The sequence below is a fragment of the Hylobates moloch genome, unplaced genomic scaffold (assembly GCF_009828535.3).
Source record: "Hylobates moloch isolate HMO894 unplaced genomic scaffold, HMol_V3 SCAFFOLD_10, whole genome shotgun sequence".
Lineage (NCBI taxonomy): Eukaryota > Metazoa > Chordata > Mammalia > Primates > Hylobatidae > Hylobates > Hylobates moloch.
In genome coordinates, this window is record NW_026652285.1 from 99779247 (window position 1) to 99805570 (window position 26324).

General features: G+C 46.8%; 1 protein-coding gene across 2 annotated transcripts in view; it reads left to right on the plus strand.

The window, feature by feature from the left end:
• Positions 1 to 390: 390 nt before the first annotated feature.
• STXBP1 (syntaxin binding protein 1) overlaps positions 391 to 26324 on the plus strand; it is an 80566-nt gene continuing 54632 nt past the window's right edge. For both annotated transcript variants that reach the window (XM_032165184.2, XM_032165183.2), the window contains exon 1: positions 391 to 613. In XM_032165184.2, the coding sequence (XP_032021075.1) occupies positions 577 to 613 (37 nt within the window). In that variant the 5' untranslated portion in view covers positions 391 to 576. The remainder of the gene's footprint in view (positions 614 to 26324) is intronic.

The window sequence follows — 26324 nt, forward strand, 5'->3', positions numbered from 1 at the left end:
TCGCTGCGGCTGGGAGTGGGCGCTGCTAGTAAGAGATCTCGCCTCCAAGCTCCTTCCGTGGGCAGGGAAAAAACGGAAGCTCCCAGAAAGAGGAAAGACAGGACCCGAGCGGGGTTTCAGGCAGATGGAGCGCGTCGATAGCCTGTGGCCAGGGATCCCAGCACGGAGGGGAAAGATGAGGACTGGGTACCCAGCGCCCCGGGCGCGCGCGGCGCGTGAGGTGAGGGGGAGGGCGCGGCTCGGCACCAGCCAGCGGCCGCCTGGCGCCCAGCCGCATCTCGGGGGGCGGGGCTGAACCTCCGGGCCGCAGTGCGATTGGCGGAGGCGAGTGGGTGACGCCAACGGCCGGCGCGAGGCCCCGCCCCCGGCTGGCCCCGCCCCCGCGCGCGCCGGCGGCGGGACAGCCTCGCTCTGGCTCGCGCCGCGCCCCCGCGCCCAGTCAGCGCGTCAGTCGGTCCCTAGCGCGGCTGCGGGGCGGAGAGCTGTGGCCGGCCCAGCGCGCCCACCTGAGGAGGCGGCGGGGTCCGCAGGCGTCGCGGGAGGAGGAGATCGGAGCCGGGAGACTCGCGCAGCGCCATGGCCCCCATTGGCCTCAAAGCTGTGGTCGGAGAGAGTAAGTGGAGCCGGGGTCCTTCCAGCAGGCGGGGACTGCGGCTCCCGAGGAGCCCCGCGCGGCCCCTGCCGGCAGCGCCCAGGCCTCTGAGCGGGCTGCCAGCCCTGCGCCCCCGGCCTGAGGCTCCTGGTCCGTGGGTTCCCGTTATTCAGGCGCCGCCCGCGCGAGAGGAAGGCTTCCCCCGCTCTCCCCTCCCTCACCTCACGTTTCACCCCAGCCCTCCCCCTGCAGCCCGCCCTCCTCCCTCCCCATCCTCCTTCCTCGCCGTCCCTGTCTTCCCTTTTCCCTGCATCCTCCTTCCCCTCCATCCCTCCCTCCCTCCCTTCCCTTCACCCCCATTTCTCTCCCCTCGCCTCATCCTTCCCCCTTCCCCCACCCCTCCCTCACCCCACTCTCTCCATCCCGCCTCTCCCCCATCCCACCCCCCTTCCCCCCTTTCACCCCCAAAACCCGTCCCTCTCCTTCATCTCGCATCTACCCCCTGCAGCCCGTCACCCTCCCCCACACCCCCATCCTCACCCCCGTTATCTTCCCCTCAGTCCCCTCTCCCCTTCCTCGTCTTTATTCCTTGAGCGCCCAGACTCCGGTCCCTTTTCTTGCAGCCCCTCCTCCTCCCCACCCTCCTGGGTGAGTCGTGACGAGCGAGATCCTGGCCTGCGTCCTCCTCCCCCGCCCCGGGCCGCGCCGCGGTCCCTGGCTGCGAGACCCACCTGGGAGACTAGGCGCAGTGGCTCGGCCTGGGGAGGAGACGCCTGTTTTCCGGAGGCTGAGCTCTGCTGGGCCGGGGCCACCTCACTCCTCCCCTTCCCGGGGCTTGGCTTCCAGGGCGGGGACTTCTCAGGGTCCTGAACCCCTGAAATCACTCGGCAGATGAGGAGAGCTTCGGTGTCCGCCGCCCAGCGCCGCAGTCTGCAATCTCCCTGCTTGCGGGGCTCGGCCCTGCCGTGGCCAAACGCTTCAGGAGCTCAGACCACGGTGGCAGGGAGGAAATGGTTGTTCATGGGTTTGGATGAAAGCACCACATGAATGGATTTTTAAAAATGGGTGGCGGAGAGTGGCGGCCGCAGCGGAGCGAGGGCTGATGGTGGGTGACATTTGCAAAACGGCATCCACAGTGCTAAATAAGATTGGTGATATGTGTGGAAAAACAGTGCCTTGTCAATATTTTGGTCATTTCTTTATAACAAAAAAATGTGTAAGGATTGCTGTGGCTTTTGCTATCTCTTTGGGGATTAAGTGAAGATTAAAACTGGGCTTTTCTCTGTAGGAGAGGATAAGAAAGGAAAAAGAATAAAATGGTGGAAATTTAGTTTCCTTTCCAGTGATTCTCTCCTATCATAGCGCGCGCTCGCTGTGGAATGCTTTTGGCCATGTAGTGTTCTTGCTGGGCACCATAGCTGTTTATTTCCCCTCCCCATTCTTTTCATTGATATATAGGAAATACTCCTACTAAGGAATCTAGTTGTAAAACCTTATCTCACCTATTACACCAAAAGAAAATTGTTATGAAAACTGAACCCCAAATAAAACAAATTTTTAAAAGGTGCTCATCATAACACCTTCATTGTACCCATGCAGTACAGGTTCTGATACTTGTACTCGAGATGTTTAGGGCTAGGAGGACCCACAGGGATCCTCTAATGTCAACATCTCATTTTACCCATGAGTAAGAAATGGAGACTTGGAGCAGTTAAGTGACGACACAATCAGTGTTAACTTTGTAAAACCTGGTGGGCATTTCCTTGCAACGTTAGCAAAAAATAACTTTCTTCATTATTCTGTAAATATCTTTTCTTTCCGATATCCTTTTAAAAGGTGAAATACAGAATAGAATGTTACAGGTTGTATTCTTTAAAATGTTACATTTGTACTTTGGGAGACTGAAATGAGAGGATTGCTTAAGCCAAGGAATTCAAGATCAGCCTGGGTAACATAGTGAGACCCCATCTCTATAAATATAACAGTAAAATAAAATGGTATATTTGAATACTACACATTGAAGATAAAATCCCCAAGTGTTATAGAAACCAAGTTTTTGCATCATTTTGCCGGAACCCTTGTTTATGCAAGTGGCTCCATAATCCCCCTCCCCCACCTTTAATTAGAAGCAAGCATAAAGGTAAAAAAAAATCAATATGCAGCATGGTCAGAATTTACGTTCTGAAATAAAGCAAACCCATTGTACACAAAGATAACAAAGCAATTTTACATAAAATTGGTGAGTATGGCTAGGCACAATGGCTCATGCCTGCAATCTCAGGACTTTGGGAGGCTGAGGCGGGCGGGTCACCTGAGGTCAGGAGTTCGAGACCAGCCTGACCAACACGGTGAAACCCTGTCTCTACTAAAAATAAAAAAATTAGCTGGGTGTGGTGGTGGGTGCCTGTAATCCCAGCTACTCGGGAGGCTGAACCCTCGCTTGAACCTGGGAGGCAGAGGTTGCAGTGAGCCGAGATCGTGCCATTGCATGCCAGCATGGCGACAGAGCAGGACTCCATCTCAAAAAAAAAAAGAAAGAAAAGAAAAAAGAAAAAAATGGTGATTATGTGAACAGAGTTCTGTTCCTATAACAATTAGGTACAAATTTTAGAAAAAAAAATGTTGAAATCCTTTGTCAATGACGCAGGTTAATTCTGGCTTCTAATTTTGGATAGGGTTTCTAGCTTTGCCCTTTTCTCTAAAAGAGGCTGAGGCAGGAGAATTGCTTGAACCAGGAGGCAGAGGTTGCAGTGAGTTGAGATTGTGCCACTGCACTCCAGACTGGGCGACAAGAGCCAAACTCTGTCTCAAAAAAAAAAAAAAAAAAAAGGCTAATTATACATAAAAAAAAAATGACGATCAAGTAGAGCTTATTTCAGAAACACAATAGTTCAATATTAGAATGACATTAAGAAATGAAAATTTTAAAACTATATAATCTTCTCAGTAGAAACTGAAAAACAAGTTAATCTGTTTTTAAAAACAAAACAAAAACTCCTAGTAATCCAGAACTAAAAGGAGTAGTTTAAATGTCCCTGTAGAGAAACCTCTAACCTCCCCAATCCCATCAGGCCTCCCTGTACTCATGGTTCCCTGGACCATTCCTTTGTAATTCTTATCACAATTGCAATTAATAAATTATTTGCACTACTTGTAAGACCATAAGTTCGCTAGGGGTAAGAACTAGTGTCTAGCACAGTGCTGTCACAACAAACTCTAGAAATAAGTCTAATAGGAAATTAGCAAGACCTTCATAAATGGAAAAGAATGCTATGTTGCTTTATGGAAGAATAAGAAAAAATATCAGTTCTTGGTAAATTAACCTATACATTTAATAAAATTCCTACAAATATCCCAACATTCATCTGGAATGGTAACGGCTAAGCTAAGAGGAGCTAAGAAATTTTTGAAAAAAAAGAAAATGGGAATTTTCACCTACCAGATTCAAAACATACTGTAAAGCTACGGTTACCAAAACATTGTAGCACTTCCAAATGAAGGGGGAAAGTGAAAAGATCAATGACATAGAACAAGAAGTCTAGAGTAGGTCCAGATAAGAACCCATATATGGCAAAGGTGGCATTTTAAGTCAGTGAGGAAAGGAAAGAAAACTCAACATATGATATTCAGGCAGTTGGCTACATTTTGGTGGGGAAAATAAATTTACTTCTGTACTTCACATGTTCACAAAAATAAGTCCCATAGGGATTAAATAAATAAAACGATAAAGGTAGTAGACAATAACAGATGTACTTTTCCTTATATTATTGTGCAGGAGCTTTCTAAACATTATTAGAAAACATTAAGGAAAAGACTGACAGATATGACTATACTTCTATTCAGTAAAAATACCAAAAAGCAATTTGAAAGACAAATAAGCTTGAAAAGTATCTGCAGCATATAACGAAGGGCCGATATCTATTTATCTATCTGTAAAGAGCTTCCTTAAATTGTTCTAAAAAAAAAAACTAAATAAAAAATAGACAAAAGACATCTGTTAGTTATCTATTGCTGCATAACAAATCACACCAAAACTTAGCAGCTTAAAACAATGAACATTTATTGTCTCAGACATCCTGAGGGTCAGGATCTGGGAGGGGAGCAGCCTGGCTGGGAAGTTGTGGCTCAGGGCCCCTCAGGAGGTTACATCAATGGGCTGCAGCTATCTCAAGACCAGACCAGAGCTGAAGAATCCACCTCCAATGGCACTCCTGTTGTTAGTGGGCCTCAGTTATCCAGGAGGCTGTTGGCCGGATACCTCAGTTCTTTGCCACAGGGGCTTCTCCTGGGGCAGCTCACAGCATGGCCAGCCGGCTTCCTCCAGAGCCAGTGACCCAAAAGAGATGGAGACCTGGAGACCGCAGTCTCTATAACCTAATTTAGAAGGGCCATCATCACTTTTACCATATCCTATCCATCACACAGACCAACCCTGGCACAAAGTGAGAGGGGACTACACAAGCGTGTGAATATCAGGAACCAGGGACCACTGGAGGCCATCCTGGGGGCTCTCTTACCCCAGAATGAAAACAAGAGCTCCAGAACTGGGCTAGGACACAGTAGGAAAGCGGGGAGGAGAGCAAGACCAGCAACCAGATGTCTTCACTTTACACACTTCTGTATTATTTGATTTTCTTCTCTAAAATGTATAGTGTGCTCTACTTTTATAATTTAGAAAATAAAGGTTTCAAAAATATTTTTATTAGTGGGAAAACAGATAATGCATCTCTGGTTCTGGCTGGGTATCACCAAGTTCCCCAGCTTGTGCCAGCCTCTAGTCATAACAAGAATGACCACCTACTGAGAACCTGTGATGTCCCAGGCACTGTCCTAGTCACTTAAATATACTATTCCTTTTTTTTTTTTTTTGAGACGGAGTCTCACTCTGTCGCCCAGGCTGGAGTGCAATGGTACAATCTCGGCTCATTGCAACCTCCGCCTACCGGGTCAAGCAATTCTCCTGCCTCAGCCTCATGAGTAGCTGGGACTATAGGCACACGCCGCCACGCCCGGCTAATTTTTTGTATTTTAGTAGAGGCGGGGTTTCACCTTGTTGCCCAGACTGGTCTTGAACTCCTGAGCTCAGGCAGTCCGCCCGCTTCAGCCTCCCAAAGTGCTGGGATTACAGGCGTGAGCCACCGCGCCTGGCCAAATATACTATTCTTAACGCTAAATGTCCTAAGTAGATACAACTATCCCCATTTTAGAGATGAGGAAATTGAAGTACAGATAAAGTCACTTAACAATGCACACAAGTGGTAAGGCTGGAATTCAAACTCAGGCTTCACTGGCTCCAAAAGTCTGAGGTCTTCATTAGATCAGTCCCCTTGCCCCTCGATGCCCCGTGTAACCCATTAGAAGAGTGGGTAGGAGGAAAGCCATCAATCCCAGAGCACCAGGGAGACACACAAAAGGCCCAGACTCTGGGACTGAAGAACTGCTGCTGACAAAAATAGTTACAAACATTCCTGTCCATTTGAGTTCATTATGGGTTGGTATTAGAACAAGCTGGACATCCTAATGTTCCAGGCAAGCAGAAGCTCTCTGCTTCAGGCCATACACTTTCTAATAATGTAACTAGCCAAAGCTAGTCATAAAAATTCTGAATCACTGGTCAAGAAACATATTTCTCATCATCCCCTCTATAGCCACCCCTCCAACATTTTCCCCCGATGATTGAATTCTAAGGTTCCCTCGCCCCTGCTTTTCTCTGCCAGGGGATGAAGTGGGTAGAAGGGGCCTTTGTCTAAGGACTGCGACTCCTCTTACCCTCTCACTGCACTCAGCAGCCCGAGAGGTGAGTTCAGGCATCATCCACTTAGCTCTTCTAGGGCCAAATTATAAGTGGAAAGCAGGAGAGATCAGAGGTGTCAGATTCAGTCTATGAAAGACAGATACTCCTCTTTTTCCTCAGTCTCCCTCACTAATCCCCACCCCCCAATAAGTACACTGACAAAGAAAGCGTTGAAAGTTGCACTTTCCAAGTCAATTCAGTCTCTCTTATGAAGTGGCTTCAGTATTTATCAGGTTATAGATTATGATCAATTCGTCTGAACTTTGAATCTAAATCTAAAAATTATTTCTTTGCTTAGAATAAAACTGTAATAATAAAAACTAAATCTATTGATCACTTATTAGGTGCCAGCACTGTGCTAGGCATGTCATATGTTGTCATTTAATCCTCACAAAGATCCCATGAGTTACTCTCATTAGTCTTCTTTTACTCTAAGGAAACAGAGGCTGAGAGAGTTTAGGATAATTCCACAAGGTTATCAGTTTGTTGTTATAATGTTTGTATGTATGTATGTATGTATTTATTTATTTTGAGACAGAGTCTCGCTGCGTCTCCTGGGCTAGAGTGCAGTGGCACGATCTCGGCTCACTGCAACCTTCGCCTCCCGGGTTCAAGTGATTCTCCTGCCTCTGCCTCCTGAGTAGCTGGGATTACAGGCGTGTGCCACCACGCCTGGCTAATTTTTGTATATATATATATATACTTTTTTTTTAGACGGGGTTTCGCCATGTTGGCGAGGCTGGTCTTGAACTCCTGACCTCAAGTGATCCACCCACCTTGGCCTCCCAAAGTGCTGGAATTACAGACGTGAGCCACCGCCCCAGCTCTGCTGTTATAATGTTTTAATAACTAACATTTATGTCACATCAACAAGTGCCAAACACTAAACTAAGTGGTTTGTGTATGCTAACTTGTTCAATGTCTATAGCTACCCTGTAAGAGAGGTGTATTCCCTGCACTTTATGGATGAGAACATTGAAGTCAGAGGTGAAGAATGTGCTCTAGGTCCCACAGGTGAGAAGAGGCAGATGCAAGATTTGGACCCTGGTGGTTTGGCTGGAGCATCAGTCTTAACCTCAACACCTGTCTTCTCAGATTTGGGTTCTGGCTCACAGGCTGCAGAACCTGTACTTTTTTTTTTTTTCCCCCCAGAGACAGGTCTCTGTCACCCAGGGTGGAGCACAGTGGCGCAATCATAGCTCACTGCAACCTCAACCTCCTGGGCTCAAGCGATCCTCTTGTCTCAGCATCCCAAGTAGCTGGGACTACAGACATGCACCACCATGCTCAGTTAATTAAAAAAAAAATTTTTTTTTAAGACAAAATCTCACTCTGTCACCAGGCTAGAGTGCAGTGGTGCGATCTCGGCTCACTGCAACCTCTGCCTCCTGGGTTCAAGCAATTCTCTTGCCTCAGCTTCCTGAGTAGCTGGGACTACAGGCGTGCGCCACCACGCCCAGCTAATTTTTTGTATTTTTAGTAGAGATGGGGTTTCACCATGTTGGTCAGGATGGTCTCGATCTCTTGACCTCTTGATCCGCTTGCCTTGGCCTCCAAAAGTGCTGGGATTACAGGCGTAAGCCACCGCACCTGGCCAATTTTTTAAAAAATTTTTAGTAGAGATGAGGACTCACTATGTTGCCCAGGCTTGTCTCAAACTCCTGAGCTCAAGTGACCCTCCCATCTCAGCCTCCCAAAGTGCTAAGATTACATAGAGCCTGTATTCTTAACCTCTCTTCCTTGGTTTTTGATACTTGAAAATATTGTTTCCCTAAATTTTTCCAAAAATGTACGGGATCCAAGTGGCAGACAGTCAGGTCCTCCAGATTCTATTCCCGGTGCTGCCCCTGACTCATGGGTGACACGGGGTAAGTCACAGCTCTGCTAACAAGACAACGAAACTTGCACTTTCCCTCTACTAATGATTTAATGTAATGCAAATCCTGCTTGACCTTAAGTACAGGAGAAATTTGACTTGTAAAAAGAGATAACTTAGGCCAGGCACAGTGGCTCACGCCTATAATTCCAGCACTTTGGGAGGCCAAGGCGGGAGATTCACTTGAGCCCAGGAGTTCAAAACCAGCCTGGGCAATATAGTGAGACCTCGTCTCTACAAAAAATTTAGAAATTAGCTGGCCGGGTGCGGTGGCTCACGCCTGTAATCCCAGCACTTTGGGAGGCTGAGGAGGGTGGATCAGCTGAGGTCAGGAGTTGAGAACAGCCTGGCTGACATGGTGAAACTCCGTCTCTACTAATAATACAAAAATTAGCCGGGTGTGATGGCACACATCTGTAATCCCAGCTACTCCGGAGGCTGAGGCAGGAGAATTGCTTGAACCTGGGAGGCAGAGGTTGCAGTAAGCCGAGATGGTACCACTGCACTCCAGCCTGGGCAACAGAGTGAGACTGTCTCAAAAAAAAAAAAAAAAAAAAAATTGCAAGGCATGGTGTCCCCCATCTGTAGTCCCAGCTACTCAGGAGGATTGCTTGAGCCCAGGAAGTCAAGGCTGCAGTGAGCCAAGATCGTCCTACTGCACTCCAGCCTAGGAGACAGAGCGAGACTCTGTTTCAAAAAAAAAAAAGGTAACTTTAGGCTGGGCGTGGTGGCTCATGCCTGTAATCCCAGCACCTTGGGAGGCCGAGGCAGGTGGATCACCTGAGGTCAGGAGTTCGAGACCAGCCTGGCTGACATGGTGAAATCCTGTCTCTACTAATAATACAAAAATTAGCCAGGCATGGTGGCACACACTTGTAATCCCAGCTACTCGGGAGGTTGAGGCAGGAGAATTGCTTGAATCCAGGAGGGGGAGATTGCAGTCAGCCGAGATCATGCCATTGCACTCCAGCCTGGGTGACAAAAGAGAAACTCCATCTCAAAAAAAAAAAAAGAGGTAACTAGTTTGGCAGTGCCTCAAAAAGCTACACATAGAAGGACAGGCACGGTGGCCCACGCCTATAATCCCAGCACTTTGGGAGGCCGAGGCGGGCAAATCACCTGAGGTAAGGAGTTTGAGACCAGCCTGACCAACATGGAGGAACCCCATCTCTACTAAAAATACAATATATTAGCCGGGCGTGGTGGTGCATGCCTGTAATCTCACTTACTTGGGAGGCTGAGGCAGGAGAATCACTTGAACCCAGGAGCTGGAGGTTGCAGTGAGTGGAGATCGTGCCATTGCACTCCAGCCTGGGCAACAAGAGCAAAACTCCATCTCAAAAAAAAAAAAAAAAAGTTACACATAGAATTACCATCTGACTCAGCAATACCACTCCAGTGTATACAATCAAAAGAAATGACAGTATATATCCACACCAAACTCATATACAAATGTCGTAGCAGTATTATTCATAACAGCCAAACAACCCAAATGCCTATCAAGTGATTAGTACATGAACAAAATGTGGCCTATTCATACGATGAAATACTACTCAGCCAAAAGAAGGAATGAAGCACTGACATAGGCTACAACACAGATGAACCTTGAAAACACAATGATGGCCGGGCGCGGTGGCTCATGCCTGTAATCCCAGCACTTTGGGAGGCCAAGGCAGGTGGATCACCTGAGGTCAGGAGTTCAAGACCAGCCTGGCCAACATGGCGAAACCCTGTCTCTACTGAAAATACAAAACTTAGCTGGGCGCAATGGTGGGTGCCTGTAATCCCAGCTACTTGGGAGGCTGAGGCAGGAGAATTGCTTGAACCCAGGAGGTGGAGGTTGCAGTGAGCCAAGGTTTTGCAATTGCACTCCAGCCTGGGCGACAAGAGCAAGACTTGGTCTCAGAAAAAGTAAGAAGGAAGGGAGGGAGGGAGGAAGGAGGAAGGGAGGGAAGGAAGGAAAACATGACGCTAAGTGAAAGAAGCCAGATACAAAGGCCACATACTGGATGCTCCCATTTATATGAAGTGTTTAGAGTGGGCAAACCCAGAGACAGAAGGTAGATTAGTGGTTGCCAGGGACTAGGGGAGGGCAGAATGGAGAGGGATCGCTAGCAGGTACGGGGCTTCTTGTCGGGTGATGAAAGTGTTCTGACCAGCTACAGGGAGCCAAGATCATGCCACTACACTCCATCCTGAGTGACAGAGCGAGACCCTGTCTCAAAAAAGGAAATAACATAAAATGGCAAAGCTTATGTGAATTACATCTGAATAGTAAGCTTTTAGATGTTTAAAAACAAAGAGAGAGCAAGCTAACTTGAAAGGTAAGCTATTAGCCCAGTTGACACCTTTGTCCTGAACTTTCCCTGGAGTATCGCTTAAATGCACATCATCAAGGAAGTCTTTTTAAAAGAGTGTCAGTTTAAAACATTTACATTGAGACAGAGGACTTCAATATTTAATTGCACAGCCTGGGTCTCCAGGGAGGAGGGTGCTTAAATATGAGCATTTGTTTTACTTCAAAGTTAAATACAATTCTGTGGGTGACCTGTCCATGTCACAGTTTCTCCATGCAACTGTGAGACAGTTTAGGGGAAAAAAATCATCACTATCTGATAACAGATTTACTAGGATTTTTTTTTTTTTTTTGAGATAGAGTCTCACTCTGTCACCTAGACTGGAGTACAGTGGCACAGTTATGGCTCACTGCAGCCTCAACCTCCTAGGCTCAGGTGATCCTCCCGTTTCAGCCTCTCAAGCAGCTGGGACTATAGGCACACACCACCACATCTGGCTAATTTTTGTATTTTTTTTAGAGATGGGGTCTCGATGTGTTTGCCCAGGCTAGTCTCAAACTCCTGGGCTCAAGGGATCCTCCTGCCTCAGCCTCCCAAATTGCTGGGATTACAGGTGTGAGACACTACACTTGGCCTATTATCTTAAGAAAATATCCTAAATGTAGTTTTGGAAGAAAAAAGAAAACAATTTTCCTAGGAACAATATAGGAAGGTAGAATAGGTATAAAAGCAAAGGTGAGGCTGAGTGCGGTGGCTCATGCCTATAATCCCAGCACTTTGGGAGGCCAAGACAGGCTGATCATCTGAGGTCAGGGATGGAGACCATCCGGGCCAACATGGTGAAACCCTGTCTCTACTAAAAATACAAAAATTAGCTGGGCATGGTGGCACGTGGCTGTAGTCCCAGCTACTCAGGAGGCTGAGGTAGGAGAGTCACCTGAACCCGGGAGGCGGAGGTTGCATGGAGTCAAGATTGCACCACTGCAGTCCAGCCTGAGTGACAGAGCAAGACTCTCAAAAACAAAACAAAACAACAACAAACAGAAAACTAAACTAAAAGCAAAAGTGATTTTAAAATACAAAGTACTCATCCAAACAGATGTTGCTGTTGCACAGGAGTAAAACCTTGGTGACTTGGGTTGTGCCAGCATTGCTTTCTTGGCTGCTGAGTTATAGGAATAGCCAACAGGTCCCAGGAAAAAGGACCCCACAGCAGGGAGATGAGGGACTCAAGGCAGCAACTACATACCAACCAGTATGGAAGACTTTCACTATTTTAGTATCAGCCAAACTGGTGAGTACCACCAGGATATCAACTTTGGGTTCAAGAATACATAATGTTGAGAAATTCGGGAAAGACCTGTAATGGTCTGGGACCTGAGAAGATGCCATACATATGCAATTTAATTCCACAGCTATTTGTAGCCTGCCTGCCATCTATATGGGATGGCAAAGAAAGAGGACACATCCCTTCAAAAATTATGATTTTTTTTAAAAGAAACAAAAATTTGACCAGGTGTGGTAGAAGATATATATATATATATATTAGCCAGGCATGGTGGTGCACACCTGCGGTCCCAGCTACTTGGGAGGCTGAGGTGGGATGATCGCTTGAGCCTGGGAAGTGGAGGTTGCTTGAGCCTAGGTTGTGCCACTGCACTCCAGCCTGGGCGACAGAGCAAGACCCTGTCACACACACACACACACACACACACACACACACACACACACAAAACTTTTAACAAATAACTATAACAGGCCGGGCATGGTGGCTCATGCTTGTAATCCCAGTACTTTGGGAGGGCAAGACGAGTGGATCACTTGAGGTCAGGAGTTCAAGACCAGCCTGGCCAACATGGCGAAACCCCATCTCTACTAAAAATATAAAAATTTGCAGGGCATGATGGCACATGCCTGTAATCCCAGCTACTCGGGTGGCTGAGACATGAGAGAATTGCTTGAACCCGGGAGGCAGAGGTTGCAGTGAGCTGAGATCGTACCACTGCACTCCAGCCTGGGCAACAGAGCAAGACTTTGTCTCAAAAAAACACAAAAACCAAAAAAAAAAAAAAACCCTATAACCTAATGCAGAATGCAGAAAGTGCCATAATAAAGAACTGAGGCTGGGTGCAGTGGCTCACGCCTGTAATCCCAGCACTTTGGGAGGCTGAGGCAGGCGGATCATGAGGTCAGGAGATTGAGACCATCCTGGCTAACATGGTGAAACCACGTCTCTACTAAAAATACAAAACAAAATTAGCTGGGCGTGGTCGTGGGCACCTGTAGTCCCAGCTACTCCGGAGGCTGAGGCAGGAGAATGGCGGGAACCTGGGAGGCGGAGCTTGCAGTGAGTCGAGATCATGCCACTGCACTCCAGCCTGGGTGACGAGCGAGACTTCGCCTCAACAATAACAACAACAACAACAGCAAAAACTGAATGGCATCAAAAGAGTTAAAGGAGAAATTTATTTTATTATTATTATTTTTTGAGACAGTCTTGCTCTGTCACCCAGGCTGGAGTGCAGTGACGTGATCTTGGCTCACTGCAACCTCCGCCTCCCAGGTTCGAGCAATTCTCCTGCCTCAGCCTCCCGAGTACCTGGGATTACAGGCACGTGTCACCATGCCCAGCTTATTTTTGTATTTTTAGTAGAGACGTGGTTTCCCCATGTTGGCCAGGCTGGACTCAAACTCCTGACCTCAGATGATCCGCCTGCCTTGGCCTCCCGAAGTGCTGGGATTAGAGGCGTGAGCCACTGCAGCTGGCCTAAAGGAGAAATTTCTATTCCAGATAGGAAAGAGAAAAATATCTTGTTGGGAAAAACAGTATTAACCAGATCTTGAAGAATGGGGACATTCCCAGGATGAGCAAGCTATATTAGAATCCTTTTAAAAAACAGAAGTTCCAAAAGTATAACACTTTTAATTAATAAGCTGGAAATGAAGACACAATGGGACCACTCAACAATAGTGATTTTTAAATTTTAAATGAATTATCTAAAAAGACATAGGCCAGATGTGGTGGCTCACGCCTGTAATCTCAGCACTTGGGAAGGCTGAGGCAGGCAGATCATGAGGTCAGGAGTTTGAGACCAGTCTGACCAACATGGTGAAACCCTGTCTCTATTAAAAATACAAAAATTAGCCTGACATGGTGGTGAGCGCCTGTAATCCCAGCTACTCGGGAGGCTGAGGCAGGAGAATCGCTTGAACCTGGGAGGCGGAGGTTGCAGTGGGCTGAGATCGTGCCACTACACTCCAGCCTGGGCGACAGAGCGAGACTCTGTCTCAAAAAATCCAACCAACCAAAACAAACAAACAAATATATATTCTACAACTGTAGTTGTGACCCCCTTTCTCATTCTATCCTGTTTGTGTTATTATTTTCATGGAAATACTTGCTGGAAACTTACTTATTTTACTTTCCTTTAAAAAAAAAAAATCACTTTTTTTTTTTTTTTTTTTTTGAGACAGAATCTCACTCTGTCTCCCAGGCTGGAATGCAGTGGCACAGTCTTGGCTCACTGCAACCTCTGCCTCCCAGGTTCAAGCAATTCTCCTGCTTCAGCCTCCCGAGTAGCTGGGACTATAGGCATGTACCACGACAGCCAGCTAATTTTTTGTATTTTTAGTAGAGATAGAGTTTCATCATGTTAGCCAGGATAGTCTCGATCTCCTGACCTCGTGATCTGCCTGCCTCAGCTTCCCAAAGTGCTGGGATTACAGACATTAGCCACCGCGCCCCACCAAAATCAGTTTCTTCTATATTGTGTGTAGCTATTCTAATTTCTTGAATAAAATGCTGGGATAATTTATTAATTTTTCTTTGTTTTCTACTAAAAGCATCTAAGGATATGAATTTTCATCTGAGTACAGCTTTGGTTGAATCCCATAGGTTTTTTTCCCCTGCTCCATAGTTTTTATTTTTATTTTTATTTATTTATTTTTCAGACAGAGTCTCTCTCTGTTGCCTAGGCTGGAGTGCAGTGGCATGATCTTAACTCACTGCAACTCCACCTTCTGGGTTCAAGCGATTCTCTTGCCTCAGCCTCCCGAGTAGCTGGGATTGCAGGCATGCACCACCATGCCTGGCTAATTTTTGTATTTTTAGTAGAGACGGGGTTTCACTATGTTGGCCAGGCTAGTCTCGAACTCCTGACCTCAAGTGATCCACCCACCTCGGTCTCCCAAAGTGCTGGGATTACAGGCGTGAGCCACTGCGCCCAGTCCTGCTTCATAGTTTTTAATATCCAATATTTTTGCCATTTCTTTTTTAAAAAAATTATTATTTTGTTATTTTAGAGACAAGGTCTCAGTCTGTCACCCAGGCTGGAGTACAGTGGCACGATGCATAGCTCACTGCAGCCTCGACCTTCCGGGCTCAAGCCCCCTGAATAGCTGGGACTATATTTGTGTGCCACCATGCCTGGCTATTGCCATTTACTTCTAAATATAGTCCTTTGTTTTGAAGTGGATGTCACTCTCATAACTGGTGATAAGTAGTTTAAATTGGGGCAAAATTTCCCTAAGAGGTAGTTTGAGACTCAGGCTATCATCATCAAATGTAAGAGAGCACGTATCTGCCTCTAGTGTCCAAGAAGGGCTTATTGAACGTGCAGTGAAAGGTTTTCCCTCTGGCTTTTTTGGCACATAGCACCTCTGAGACAAACAGGTGCTTGACAGCTAATGAAATATCTTTAGTGGAGTGGTCAGGCCAAATTTTATGTTATCACTGGCAATGTAACAGCCATAAATTTTGAGCCCTAGTCCTGTGCTCGCCTGTACAGGAAGTGCTTTGGGAATCCCCAGTATGAACCTCTTTAATTGCCTCAATTAGTTGCTTCTCTGCGAGGCTGTTGCAAGAGCTAAAATTAGAGTGAGGTGACTGAGACTCTGTTTTCCTTTCAGCAAGTATGAGGTTTACTTACCTTTTCCCATGTCTTTTTTCTTTTCTTTGTTTGGTTCGGAGGGCGGGGTGGTGGTGGGAGATAGAGTCTGGCTCTGTCTCCCAGGCTGGAGTGGATTGGCACAATCACAGCTCACTGCAGCTTTGATCTCCTGGGTTCAAGCGATTCTAGCTGGGACTACAGGTGTGTGCAACCACACCTGGCTGATTTTTGTATATTCTGTAGAGAAAATACATGTTGTCCAGGCTGGTTTTGGACCTTTGGGCTCAAGCAGTCCACCCACCTTGGCCTCCCAAAGTGCTGAGGTCACAGGCATGAGATCCACCGTGCCTGACCTTTTTTTTTTTTTTTTTTTTTTTGAGATGGCGTCTCACTCTGTTGCTCAGGCTGGAGTGCAGTAGCATAACCTTGGCTCACTGCAGCCTCAACCTCCCAGGCTCAAGCCATGCTCCCACCTCAGCCTCCCAAGTAGTTGGGACTACAGGCATGCATCACCATGCCTGGCGGATTTTTCTTTTCTTTTTTTTGTATTTTTGTATTTTTTGTATAGATAGGGTTTCACCATGTCACCCAGGATGGTCTTGAGCTTCCAAGCTCAAGCAGCATTCCCACCTCAGCCTCTCAAAGTGCTGGGATTATAGGCACGCGCCACAGCACCTGCCCTGATCTTCAACTTTTTTCTTTTCAACATCCACCCATCTCTATCTTTCACTTTATTTTATTTATTTATTTATTTTCTTGTGAGATAGAGTCTTGCTCTGTCACCCAGGCTGCAATGCAGTGGAGCAATCCTAGCTCACTGTAACCTCTGCCTTTGGGGTCAGGGTGCAAGTGATTTTCCTGCCTCAGCCTTCTGAGTAGCTGGGATTACAGGTGCCCGCCACCTAGTATCCAAAAAGGGCTTATTGAATGTGCAGCGAAACGCCTGGCTAATTTTTGTATTTTCAGTCACGATGGGATTTCACCATGTTGGCCAGGCTGGTCTCAAACTCCTGATCTCATATGGTCCTCCCGCTTTGGCCTCCCAAAGTGCTGGGATTATAGGTGTTAGCCACCACACCCAGCCTCTACCTTTCACTAATGTCTACTAATTATTTAGTCTACGAGCAAACCTTATTGGAAGTGAATGAGATATTAAGTATTTATTACAGTAGGAAAACCTGTTTTATTCTTGGAAAGAAAAAAATTTAAAGGGAGATAAAGAAAAGTGGAGAAAAACAAACAAAATTAAAAAAAAAAAAAAATCTTTGGAGCCTGGATGTGTGAATTCAAATTCATGCAGATTTGAATCTGACTCTCCAGTAGCCACCCCTTATTTGGTGCCCTTCTGAGATGTTAGAGAACTCCAGGACTGTAAATTATAGTCTGTGTTCATTTCAGCATGGCTCAGCAGGGTCTGGGACCAAGTGTTTTCATTCATCCGACCAGTATTTGCGCCGTCTCTACGTGCCAGAAGCTGTGCTGCACGGGCAGCAGAGATAGTAGTGTGTAAGTAGACCGGGTCCTTGTGGGATTTAGACAGGCAGTGGTGACACAGCAGGAATGTGCCCTGACAGGGCAATATAGGTAATGCTGAAGCATGTGGGAAGCCCCCAGGAAGGCCTGGGCATGAGTGGGGCAGAGTGAGACCTGCAGGATGAGGAGTTAGCCAGGCAGGAGATGGGGTCTGTGGGGCCTGAGGGAGAGGAAGGTCCAAGCTTGGCAAGAAAATGAGAAAGGCTGTGGCTGGCTGGAGCTGTGGGGAGTGTGTGGAGAGCAGCTGGAGAGCTGCCAGGGCCTGCTTATCCTTGGTAAGGTCGTTTATCTCTCTATTCCAGCAGCTGTGGGAAGCTACTGAAGGTTCTGAGTCGGGGAGAGGCATGGTTAGAATTGAGTTCAGAATGCTGTCTGGTTGCTGTGTAGAGACTGGGCGGGAGGCAGTGAGAGGGAAGAGGCTGTGGTGCTGGTCCTAGCTGGGGATGTGATGGCGAGGATGGTGATTTATGCCAGGGAGAGAGCAGCAGGGTTGGGAGGGGGACCCCGACTTGAAGGCGTCTTAGGATGCAGAAGGGTCAGGTCATGGTGATGGCTGTGCAGGAAGAGGAGAGGAGGAGTCAGAAATGAATCCCAGTTTTCTGGCTCAGGCAGCCAGTTGGAAGGTCATGCTGTGCACTGAGAGATGAGAGGCGGAGAAGAAACAGGTTTGTGGGAGAAGATGAGGTTTTGTAGGCACAGGCTTCAAGTCCTGTGGACCACCTGCAGGGGATGCTAACGGGCAGCATGCAGACATGCTTGAAATTGGCAGTCACCTGGTGCCAGAGTGTGGGCAGGTCAGATGCACAGGAGAGTGGGAGAAGAGGGCTGGGATCTCACCCCGTGGGACACTGGCATTTACAGCACAGGCCCAGGAAGAGCAGCCAGCAGGCCTGAGTGTCGGAGGGGAAAGGCAAGGCTCACAGCAGTGTCTATGATTTTGTGACTCATGGGACCCAACCTCAAATTGAGCCAGTGCAAGCTGAGCCAGCCACCAGGAGGCTCCAGTTTAGGAACAGCCGCCACTCTCTAGGCTGGGAGGCTTGGCCGCTGGAAACTTCTCAGGAGTTTGCCTGTCTGTGGTGTTGCCCCTGTGTTTTAGACAACACTTGCCTGTGTTAACTTCCTTGCTCAGGATTGTTTTAAGGAGGAAATGAGGAAATGGTTATAGTTAGTCAACGTGCAAAACTGAGCAGTTGGACTTTATGCTGTGTTAAAATGGCATCAGATTGTCTGAGTGTGGTGGCTTACGCCTGTAATCCCAGCACTTTGGGAGGCCGAGGTGGGTGGATCGCTTGAGCCCAGGAGTTCAAGACCAGCCTGAGCAACGTGGCGAGACCCTGTCTCTACCAAAAAATAAATAAATAAAAAAGTACGAAAACTAGCCAGGCATGGTGGCACACGCCTGTAGTCCCAGCTACTCAGGAGGCTAAGCTGGGAGGATCACTTGAGCCAAGGAGGTCAAGGTTGCAGTGAGCCATGACACACCACTGCACTCCATCTTGGGGTGCAGAGCAAGACCCCGTCTGCTATGGTTTTGTTCTGTGTCCTCACCCAAATCCCACCTTGAATTGTAATCCCCCTAATCCCCACATGTCAAGGACAAGACCAGGTAGACGTAATTGAATCATGGGGGCAGTTTCCCTCATACTATTTTCAGATAATGAGTGAGTCCAAAGATTTTATAAGTGTCTTGCATTTTTTCCTGCTGGCACTCATTCTCTCTCCCGCTGTCCTGTGAAGAGGTGTCTTCTGCCACGATTGTAAGTTTCCTGAGGCCTCCCCAGCCATGCAGAACTGTGAGTCAATGAAACCTCTTTTCTTTATCAGTTACCCAGTCTTGGGTATTTCTTCATAGCAGCGTGAGAATGGACTCATACACCATTTCAAAAAAAAAAAAGATGGCATCAAATTGTAGAATCTTGGCTCTGGAAAGGATCTTAGAAGCGTCTAGTCCAGACCGTGACCCAGAGTAGGAAGTCAGATTGTGCTAGTCTATTAGCTTGATCACATTGGCCAATTTTTTTCTTCTCTGTGGCTGTTGGGGATACAGTATTATCTTCATGTTCCACATCAGTGTAGAGTCACAATGACAAGTATAAGCCATGAGGAGTGTGTGGAGGCAGAAAGACTGCCTACCCTATGCTTAGATGTGGCTCTGGACTCTAGTTGGTTCTAATCCAGTCACAGATGAGCTTCATGAGTCTCCTTTATGGCAGTAGGAACAAAGCTGCTTCATTTTGGCAGCGAACGGAGGAAAAAGGAAGAACATTTAGGCTTAAATGGTTTTTGGAGCCCCCGTACTGAGTATGACAAGGTGAACCAAAACCCACTGGTCTCTTCTGTCAGTTTCTTCTGAGCATTGGTGTGGCCAGGATAGCATTGGAGAGGAGCCCCCTGCCCAGTCTCTGGACACATTGATATTGATGGTTCTAGTTGCTAAGGACTTGAGGAAAACAAAACACTGGTGGTGAGCAAGAGTCACCCTCCGTTCTGGGAGAATTTCACACTATAGGCTTTAAACAATAGACTACAGTGAGGCAGAGCCCTTAAAAATCACTTAATCTGCAGACTTCCTTGTATTGTGGGTCAAAGTGCTGCTTCAGGATTTTAGGATGAGGCTATTGTGTGACTACTCAGAATGTTTTTCAGTTTGCTTTCCCTTAGATAATCTTAGGGTGGATTACCTGGGGGGCGACTCTGGCTCATTCCTCAATAATCACTAATTGACTAGCAAGAAGATCCCTTAAAAAAAGTCACGAGACCAGGTACGGTGGCTCACACCTGTAATCCCAGTACTTTGGGAGGCCAAAGTGGGCTGATCATCTGAGGCCAGGAGTTCAAGACCAGCCTGGTCAACATGTTGAAACCCTGTCTCTACTAAAAATACAAAAAATTAGCTGGGCGTGGTGGTGAGCACCTGTAATCCCAGCTACTCGGGAGGCTGAGGCATGAAAATAGCTTGAACCCAGAAGGCAGAGGTTGCAGTGAGCTGAGATTGCAACACTGCACTCCAGCCTGGGCAACAGAGTGAGACCCTGTCTCAATACAAAAACAAACTGATTGGGAGCTCTCACCTTGTGGATGGGTCTGACCTGGGTGGGCTGTTTGTTGGGGAACCCCTGGTGTCAGCATGTTTCGATTTTTCATCTTGGTCTCTGATTCTCCAGAGAGGTCTTCTTTTGTCTACTGTCTGGGAGATAAAGGTCTGGCTACCAGAACTCTGGGAACTGACTGGATGAGGTGGGCTGACAGTGTGTTCTCAACAAGCTTTATGCCCCTTATGCCCCTCTCAATCTTTTTTTTTTTTTGAGACAGAGTCTTGCTCTGTCGCCCAGGCTGGAGCGCAGTAGCACGATCTCAACTCACTGCAAGCTCCACCTCCTGGGTTCACGCCATTCTCCTGCCTCAGCCTCCCGAGTAGCTGGGACTACAGGCGCCCACCACCACGCCCAGCTAATTCTTTTGTATTTGTAGTAGAGACGGGGTTTCACCGTGTTAGCCAGGTTGGTCTCGATCTCCTGACCTCGTGATCCGCCCGCCTAGGCCTCCCAAAGTGCTGGGATTACAGGCTTGAGCTACCGCGCCCAGCCACCCCTCCTATTCTTTTAAGTTCCAGAGGCAGCTGGTGCTGCCAGTTCCTGAAACTTTTGAGGATTCTGCTGTGTACATTTGGTTGGTTTTCGCTGCTCCCTACTGCCAGATTAGGATTCCGTTTTCATGGGCCTATTAAGTCAGTTACAACGCATCTGTTGTAGAAAATAAGGCGACAGACTCAGAATGTAAAAACACAACCTTATCATTTGTAATAACTGCATTCCAGGAAGGAAGGAGGGGAGTAGCCACCACAGAGACTGGGGACCACCACGCCCGAGTTTCTTTCTTTTTTGAGATGGAGTTTCCCTCTTGTTGCCCATGCTGGAGTGCAATGGTGCAATCTTGGCTCACTGCAACCTCCGCCTCCCGGGTTCAAGCGATTCTCCTGCCTCAGCCTCATGAGTAGCTGGGATTACAGGCATGAGCCACCATGCACGGCTAATTTTTGTATTTTTAGTAGAGACGGGGTTTCTCCATGTTGGTCAGGCTAGTCTTGAACTCCCGACCTCAGGTGATCTGCCTGCCTCAGCCTCCCAAAGTGCTGGGATTACAGGCATGAGCCACTGCGCTCAGCATTGAGTTTCTTAACACAGCAGAGCCTCTGGCTCTTTTGGCCACTTGTTTTTCTTTCTCACTGAGAGGAAATAGAGTCTCCTAAGAGAAAGAGTTTTGGAACACCACAAATCCAGGAATTTAATACTGAACTAGCCCTCAGCTCACTTTGAAGCAGGAAATCAGGTGAGGCCTTCTGACTGGATATACCCTCCCGGACCCAGGAGACATCCTCACCCTCACGGACCCCGGGAGGCATCCTCACCGGAGCAATCTTTGATATAGAACCTATAACTAAATTACACAGTGTGGAGAGACAAGCTTCAGTCATTTCTCCACCACCCACTCAGTCCCTGGCGGAAGGCTGGCAGCACAGACCTTCATCCCAACGCGCAAGAGGGGAATATTCAAATCGTGCCTTAGGGGCACAGGGAAGGGAGTCAGAGACTGCCCCCGCCTGTGATTTTGATACAAGTAGATAGATGATCTGAGAGAACAGCCTCTGGTCTAAATGATTTCAGTGGAAAAGAAGAAGAAAGATCCATCTGGAAACTTTGTAAACGTTTTATGAGGAGAAAAGACAAGTGTAGCATATAGGTAAAGAAGACCAGCACAGAGAAAACCATTTATCATTCTAACATAAAATGATCAACCAAGAGCTCAAATGTGATGTAATGTGAGATAACAGAATGAGGTGGAAAATGGGCTAGCAGGGGAATTCAAAAACAGCAAATCATGGCATTGCAAAATGAATAAACCAATTTTACACTGTAAGAAGCAGAATCTTCACTATAAAATATGGAAATTGCTTGAGAAATCGCGCAGCCTGCATATTCATGAACATTAGTGCTCCCCGTGTTTCTTTTGGATTTTTCGCGTCTTCTCTTCCTGGAGCTCCACCTCCTTCCTGTGCTTGATCTTTGGCCCCAACCCCAAAAGGATGTTTTCTTTTCCTGGTATCTTACTGTAGCCAGTTCCACAGGTTGGGGAAAGGAAGCCCTCTTAACACTGGCCCTTTGTGTGTGTGGATGGGTGGGTGGGGCATTTCCTGCCTTCTGGAAGCTTCCCTGGGGCTTTTGTCTTACATGGGTTTGACATCTATAGCATGGCTGAATTGAGGGTTCCAGAGGGAGCGTGAGCTTATGGTCTTGTCATGTTGCGTGGGACTAAACATTTCCTAATATCTCAGATCTGTAGAAGGAGGCTAAATCTTAGAGCAGAACAGATTGGGCTGGTCAGAATCTTGGACTTGAAAATAAGACAGAGCTGAACTTTGGTGACATGCACCTGTAGTCCCAGCTACTCAGGAGACTGAAGCAGGAGGATTGCTTGAGCCCAGGAATTTGAGGCCAGCCTGGGCAACATGGTGAGACTCATTTCAAAAAAGAAAAGAATAAGATGACTGTCACCACCATTGTCATGGATAAATCATGTGATCTCTCCTGGATTCGGTTTCTTTATAAGATAGACTGCATCAGAATTTCTCAGTCTTGGCACTATTGACATTTTGGGCCAGATGAGCTTGTGCCTTGTGGGAAGTTTAGCAGCATTCCTGACCTCTACTTATAGATTCCCGTAGCATCCCCTAGTCGTGACAATAAAAAAGATATCCAGACAATGCTGACCTTCCCCTTGTGGGGGGGCAAAATCACTCCCTGTTGAGAACCACTGGACTAGGTGATCTCTTTTTTTTTTTTTTTTTTTTTTTTTTGAGATGGAGTTCTGCTCTTGTTGCCCAGGCAAGCTGGAGTGCAATGGCATGACCTCGGCTCACTGCAACCTCCACCCCCCTGGTTCAAGCGATTCTTCTGCTTCAGCCTCCTGAGCAGCTGGGATTACAGGCACCCACCACCATGCCCGGCTAATTTTTTGTATTTTTAGTAGAGACAGGGTTTCGCCATGTTGGCCAGGCTGGTCTCGAACTCCTGACCTCAGGTGATCCACCCACCTCGGACTCCCAAAGTGCTGCGATTACAGGCATGAGCCACTGCGCCCGGCCCCACTGGACTAGGTGATCTTATGTCTCCTGTTTGCTGCTGGGTTTCTGGGATTGTATGAAACACTCCATTCTTCCTCTCTCTTTAGTTTTAGACTCATCTTTAAGTCCTTAGGGAAACTCCCATTCAAGCCAAGAGATGTGATTTGGAGCCATTAAATGCTGCATCTACCAATTTAAGATGCTAGCCACATCTTGGGTTCCTGCCAAGATCAAGATACATATTCTGGGTTTCTGCAGTTGAAGGAGGAATTCCTGCAGCCATCGTAGAGTCTGTAGTAGGAGCACAAGCTTTTTTCAGAGACACAGATGCGGCCGGGCGGGTGGCTCATGCCTGTAATCCCAGTACTTTGGGAGGCCGAGGCGGGTGGATCACCTGAGGTCAGGAGTTTGAGACCAGCATGACCAGTATGGTGAAACCCCGTCTATACTAAAGATACAAAAATTAGGCGGGCATGGTGGCAGGCGCCTGTAATCCCAGTTACTTGGGAGGCTGAGACAGGAGAATTGCTTGAACCTGGGAGGCAGAGGTTACAGTGAGCCAAGATGGTGCTGCTGCACTCCAGCCTGGGCAACAGAGCGAGACTCCGTCTCAAAACAAACAAACAAACAAATAAAAAAACAGACACAGATGCAGGTTGACAGGCCAAGTGGGCATTAACAGATGAGGTCTGCTGCTGTTGGTAATGTATAAGGGCAATGTCTTTTCTTTCTTTTGTGTTTCTTTTTTTTTCCTGGTCAACTGTAGTCATGTATCTTTTTTTTTTTCTTTTTGAGATGAAGTCTCACTCCGTTGCCCAGGCTAGAGTGCAATGGCATGATCTCGGCTCACTGCAACCTCCGCCTCCTGGGTTAAAGTGATTTTCCTGTTTCAGCCTCCCGAGTAGCTAGGGCTACAGGCGTGCACCACCACACCCAGCTAATTTTTTGTATTTTTAGTAGAGATGGGGTTTCACCATGTTGGCCAGGCTGTTCTTGAATTCCTGACCTCAAGTGATCCGCCCGCCTCGGCCTCCCAAAGTGCTGGGATTACAGACGTGAGCCACTGTGCCTGGCCCAGGCTTCCCAAATAACTGAATGCTGGTATCACTGTGGTGTATAAAAATGGTCCTCATTTTCCAGTCCTTTCTTTTAAAGATGTCCTTATGTAGCAGAGCTTTATGTGGTGAGAGTAGTGTTTGCTCCCCTGGAAGGTTACTATTTCACAATTTTTGTCTTTCTTTGGTCTTTTTGGTTCATAATATCAACATAACTCAATAGTGTTGATGACAATAAGCTGTTGATTTTAAGAAGATATGAATTATTGGGTTTCCATTTTTGATTGATTTTTCCATTTGTGTGTATTTTGTAACTTCACAGCTCCTTTTATCCAAGGAACGTTGTTTCAGGCAACATAAGGAAGAAATAATTTCCCTTTAGAACTGAGGGGAGGTGACTGCTGCCTCTAACATATACCTAGGAACTCCTATTTTTCATCTTGACTAGCCCCGGTTTGAGATTTCTTTTTTTTGGAGATGAAGTTTCGCTCTTGTTGCCCAAGCTAGAGTGCAGTGGTGTGATCTCGCCTCACTGCAACCTCTGCCTCCCGAGTTCAAGCGATTCTCCTGCCTCAGCCTCCCAAGTAGCTGGGATTACAGGCATGAGCTACCATGCCCAGCTAATTTTGTATTTTTTTAGTAGAAACGGAGTTTTACCATGTTGGTCAGGCTGGTCTCAAACTCCTGACCTCAGGTGATCTACCCGCCTCGACCTCCTAAAGTGCTGGGATTACAGGTGTGAGCCACTGTGCCTGGCTGAAATTATTTTTATTTATTTATTTTTTGAGACAGAGTTTTACTCTCGTTACCCAGGCTGTAGTGCAATGGCATGATCTCGGCTCACTGCAACCTCCACCTCCCGGGTTCAAGTGATTCTCCTGCCTCAGCCTCCCGAGTAGGCGGGATTACAGGTACCCACCACCGCGCTCGGGTAATTTTTTGTATTTTTAGTAGAGACGGGGTTTCTCCATGTTGGTCAGGCTGGTCTTGAACTCCCGACCTTAGGTGATCCACCCACCTCCGCCTCCCAGAGTGCTGGGATTACAGGCGTGAGCCACCGCTCCCAGCCGTGGCTGAGATTTTTTTTTTACTAATCACTTTGAAGGTTCATGAGTCTTTGCTTAGAGATTTTCTGGCTCCTTCACTTTTTGGCTCCAAACCTTATAAAACAGGGATATAAGATAAAAAATGAGAATCTCCCTTGGAAGAGAAAGTAAATAGTCATTTCTGTAACCCTACCCAGTATCTTTATGGACCTGAGGTTAGGATTTGGTTTCTCGGATACTAGACATTTATCATCAGGCACTCTCTCGGATATTGGCAGTAACCCAGGTTTTGTATGTTACAGCGTTGGACATTTGAGTCTTATGCAATCTTTGGGTGTGCTCAGTAGGCTGATGTAATCAAATCATTGTTAACCCATCTCTACACGTTTTAAAGCTTGTTACAACTCCAAACAATTAGCCCTCACCCTTTTTTCTCACTACCCATTACCCAAAAATAAAACCTAAATAGGGATGTTCTCAGATTATAACCAGGCTAATTAGTTGTCATTCAACAGTTACAGGGAGTGATACCCAGTGTTTGCCCTGTGGCTGACAATTTGAGATCTCTATTTTGGTCTCTCCCACTTCCCACAAATACAATTTAGATATAAAATTATGGTAAATTATTCTAGATAACTAATAGTTGATAGAGTTACTGTCTTCAAATTAAGGCACTATGGAACAGTTTTATATTAAGCATAACTGCATTTGTTTTGTTTTTGTTTTTAAAAATTTTTTCTAGAGACAGGGTCTTGCTTTGTTGCCCAGGCTGGTCTCTAACTCCTGGCTTCAAGTGATCCCACGTTGGCCTCCTAAAGTGTTGGGAGTACAGCCATTGTGCCCAGCCAGTTTTTTGAGTTTGAATTTTAATTTTTTTATCTAAAATTCTCTAATGATTTTAGAAACAGCTTTATTGGGATATATTCACATACCATACCATTCACCCATTTAAAGTGTATAATTCAATGGCTTTTAGTCTATTCATAGAAGTGTATCCATCATCACAATCAATTTTAGAACACTTTCAATTACCCCAGAAGGAAACTCCATATTCCTTATATGTAACCCCTAAACCCCCCATCTCTCCTGCTCTAGGCAACTACTAATCTCCTTTCAAT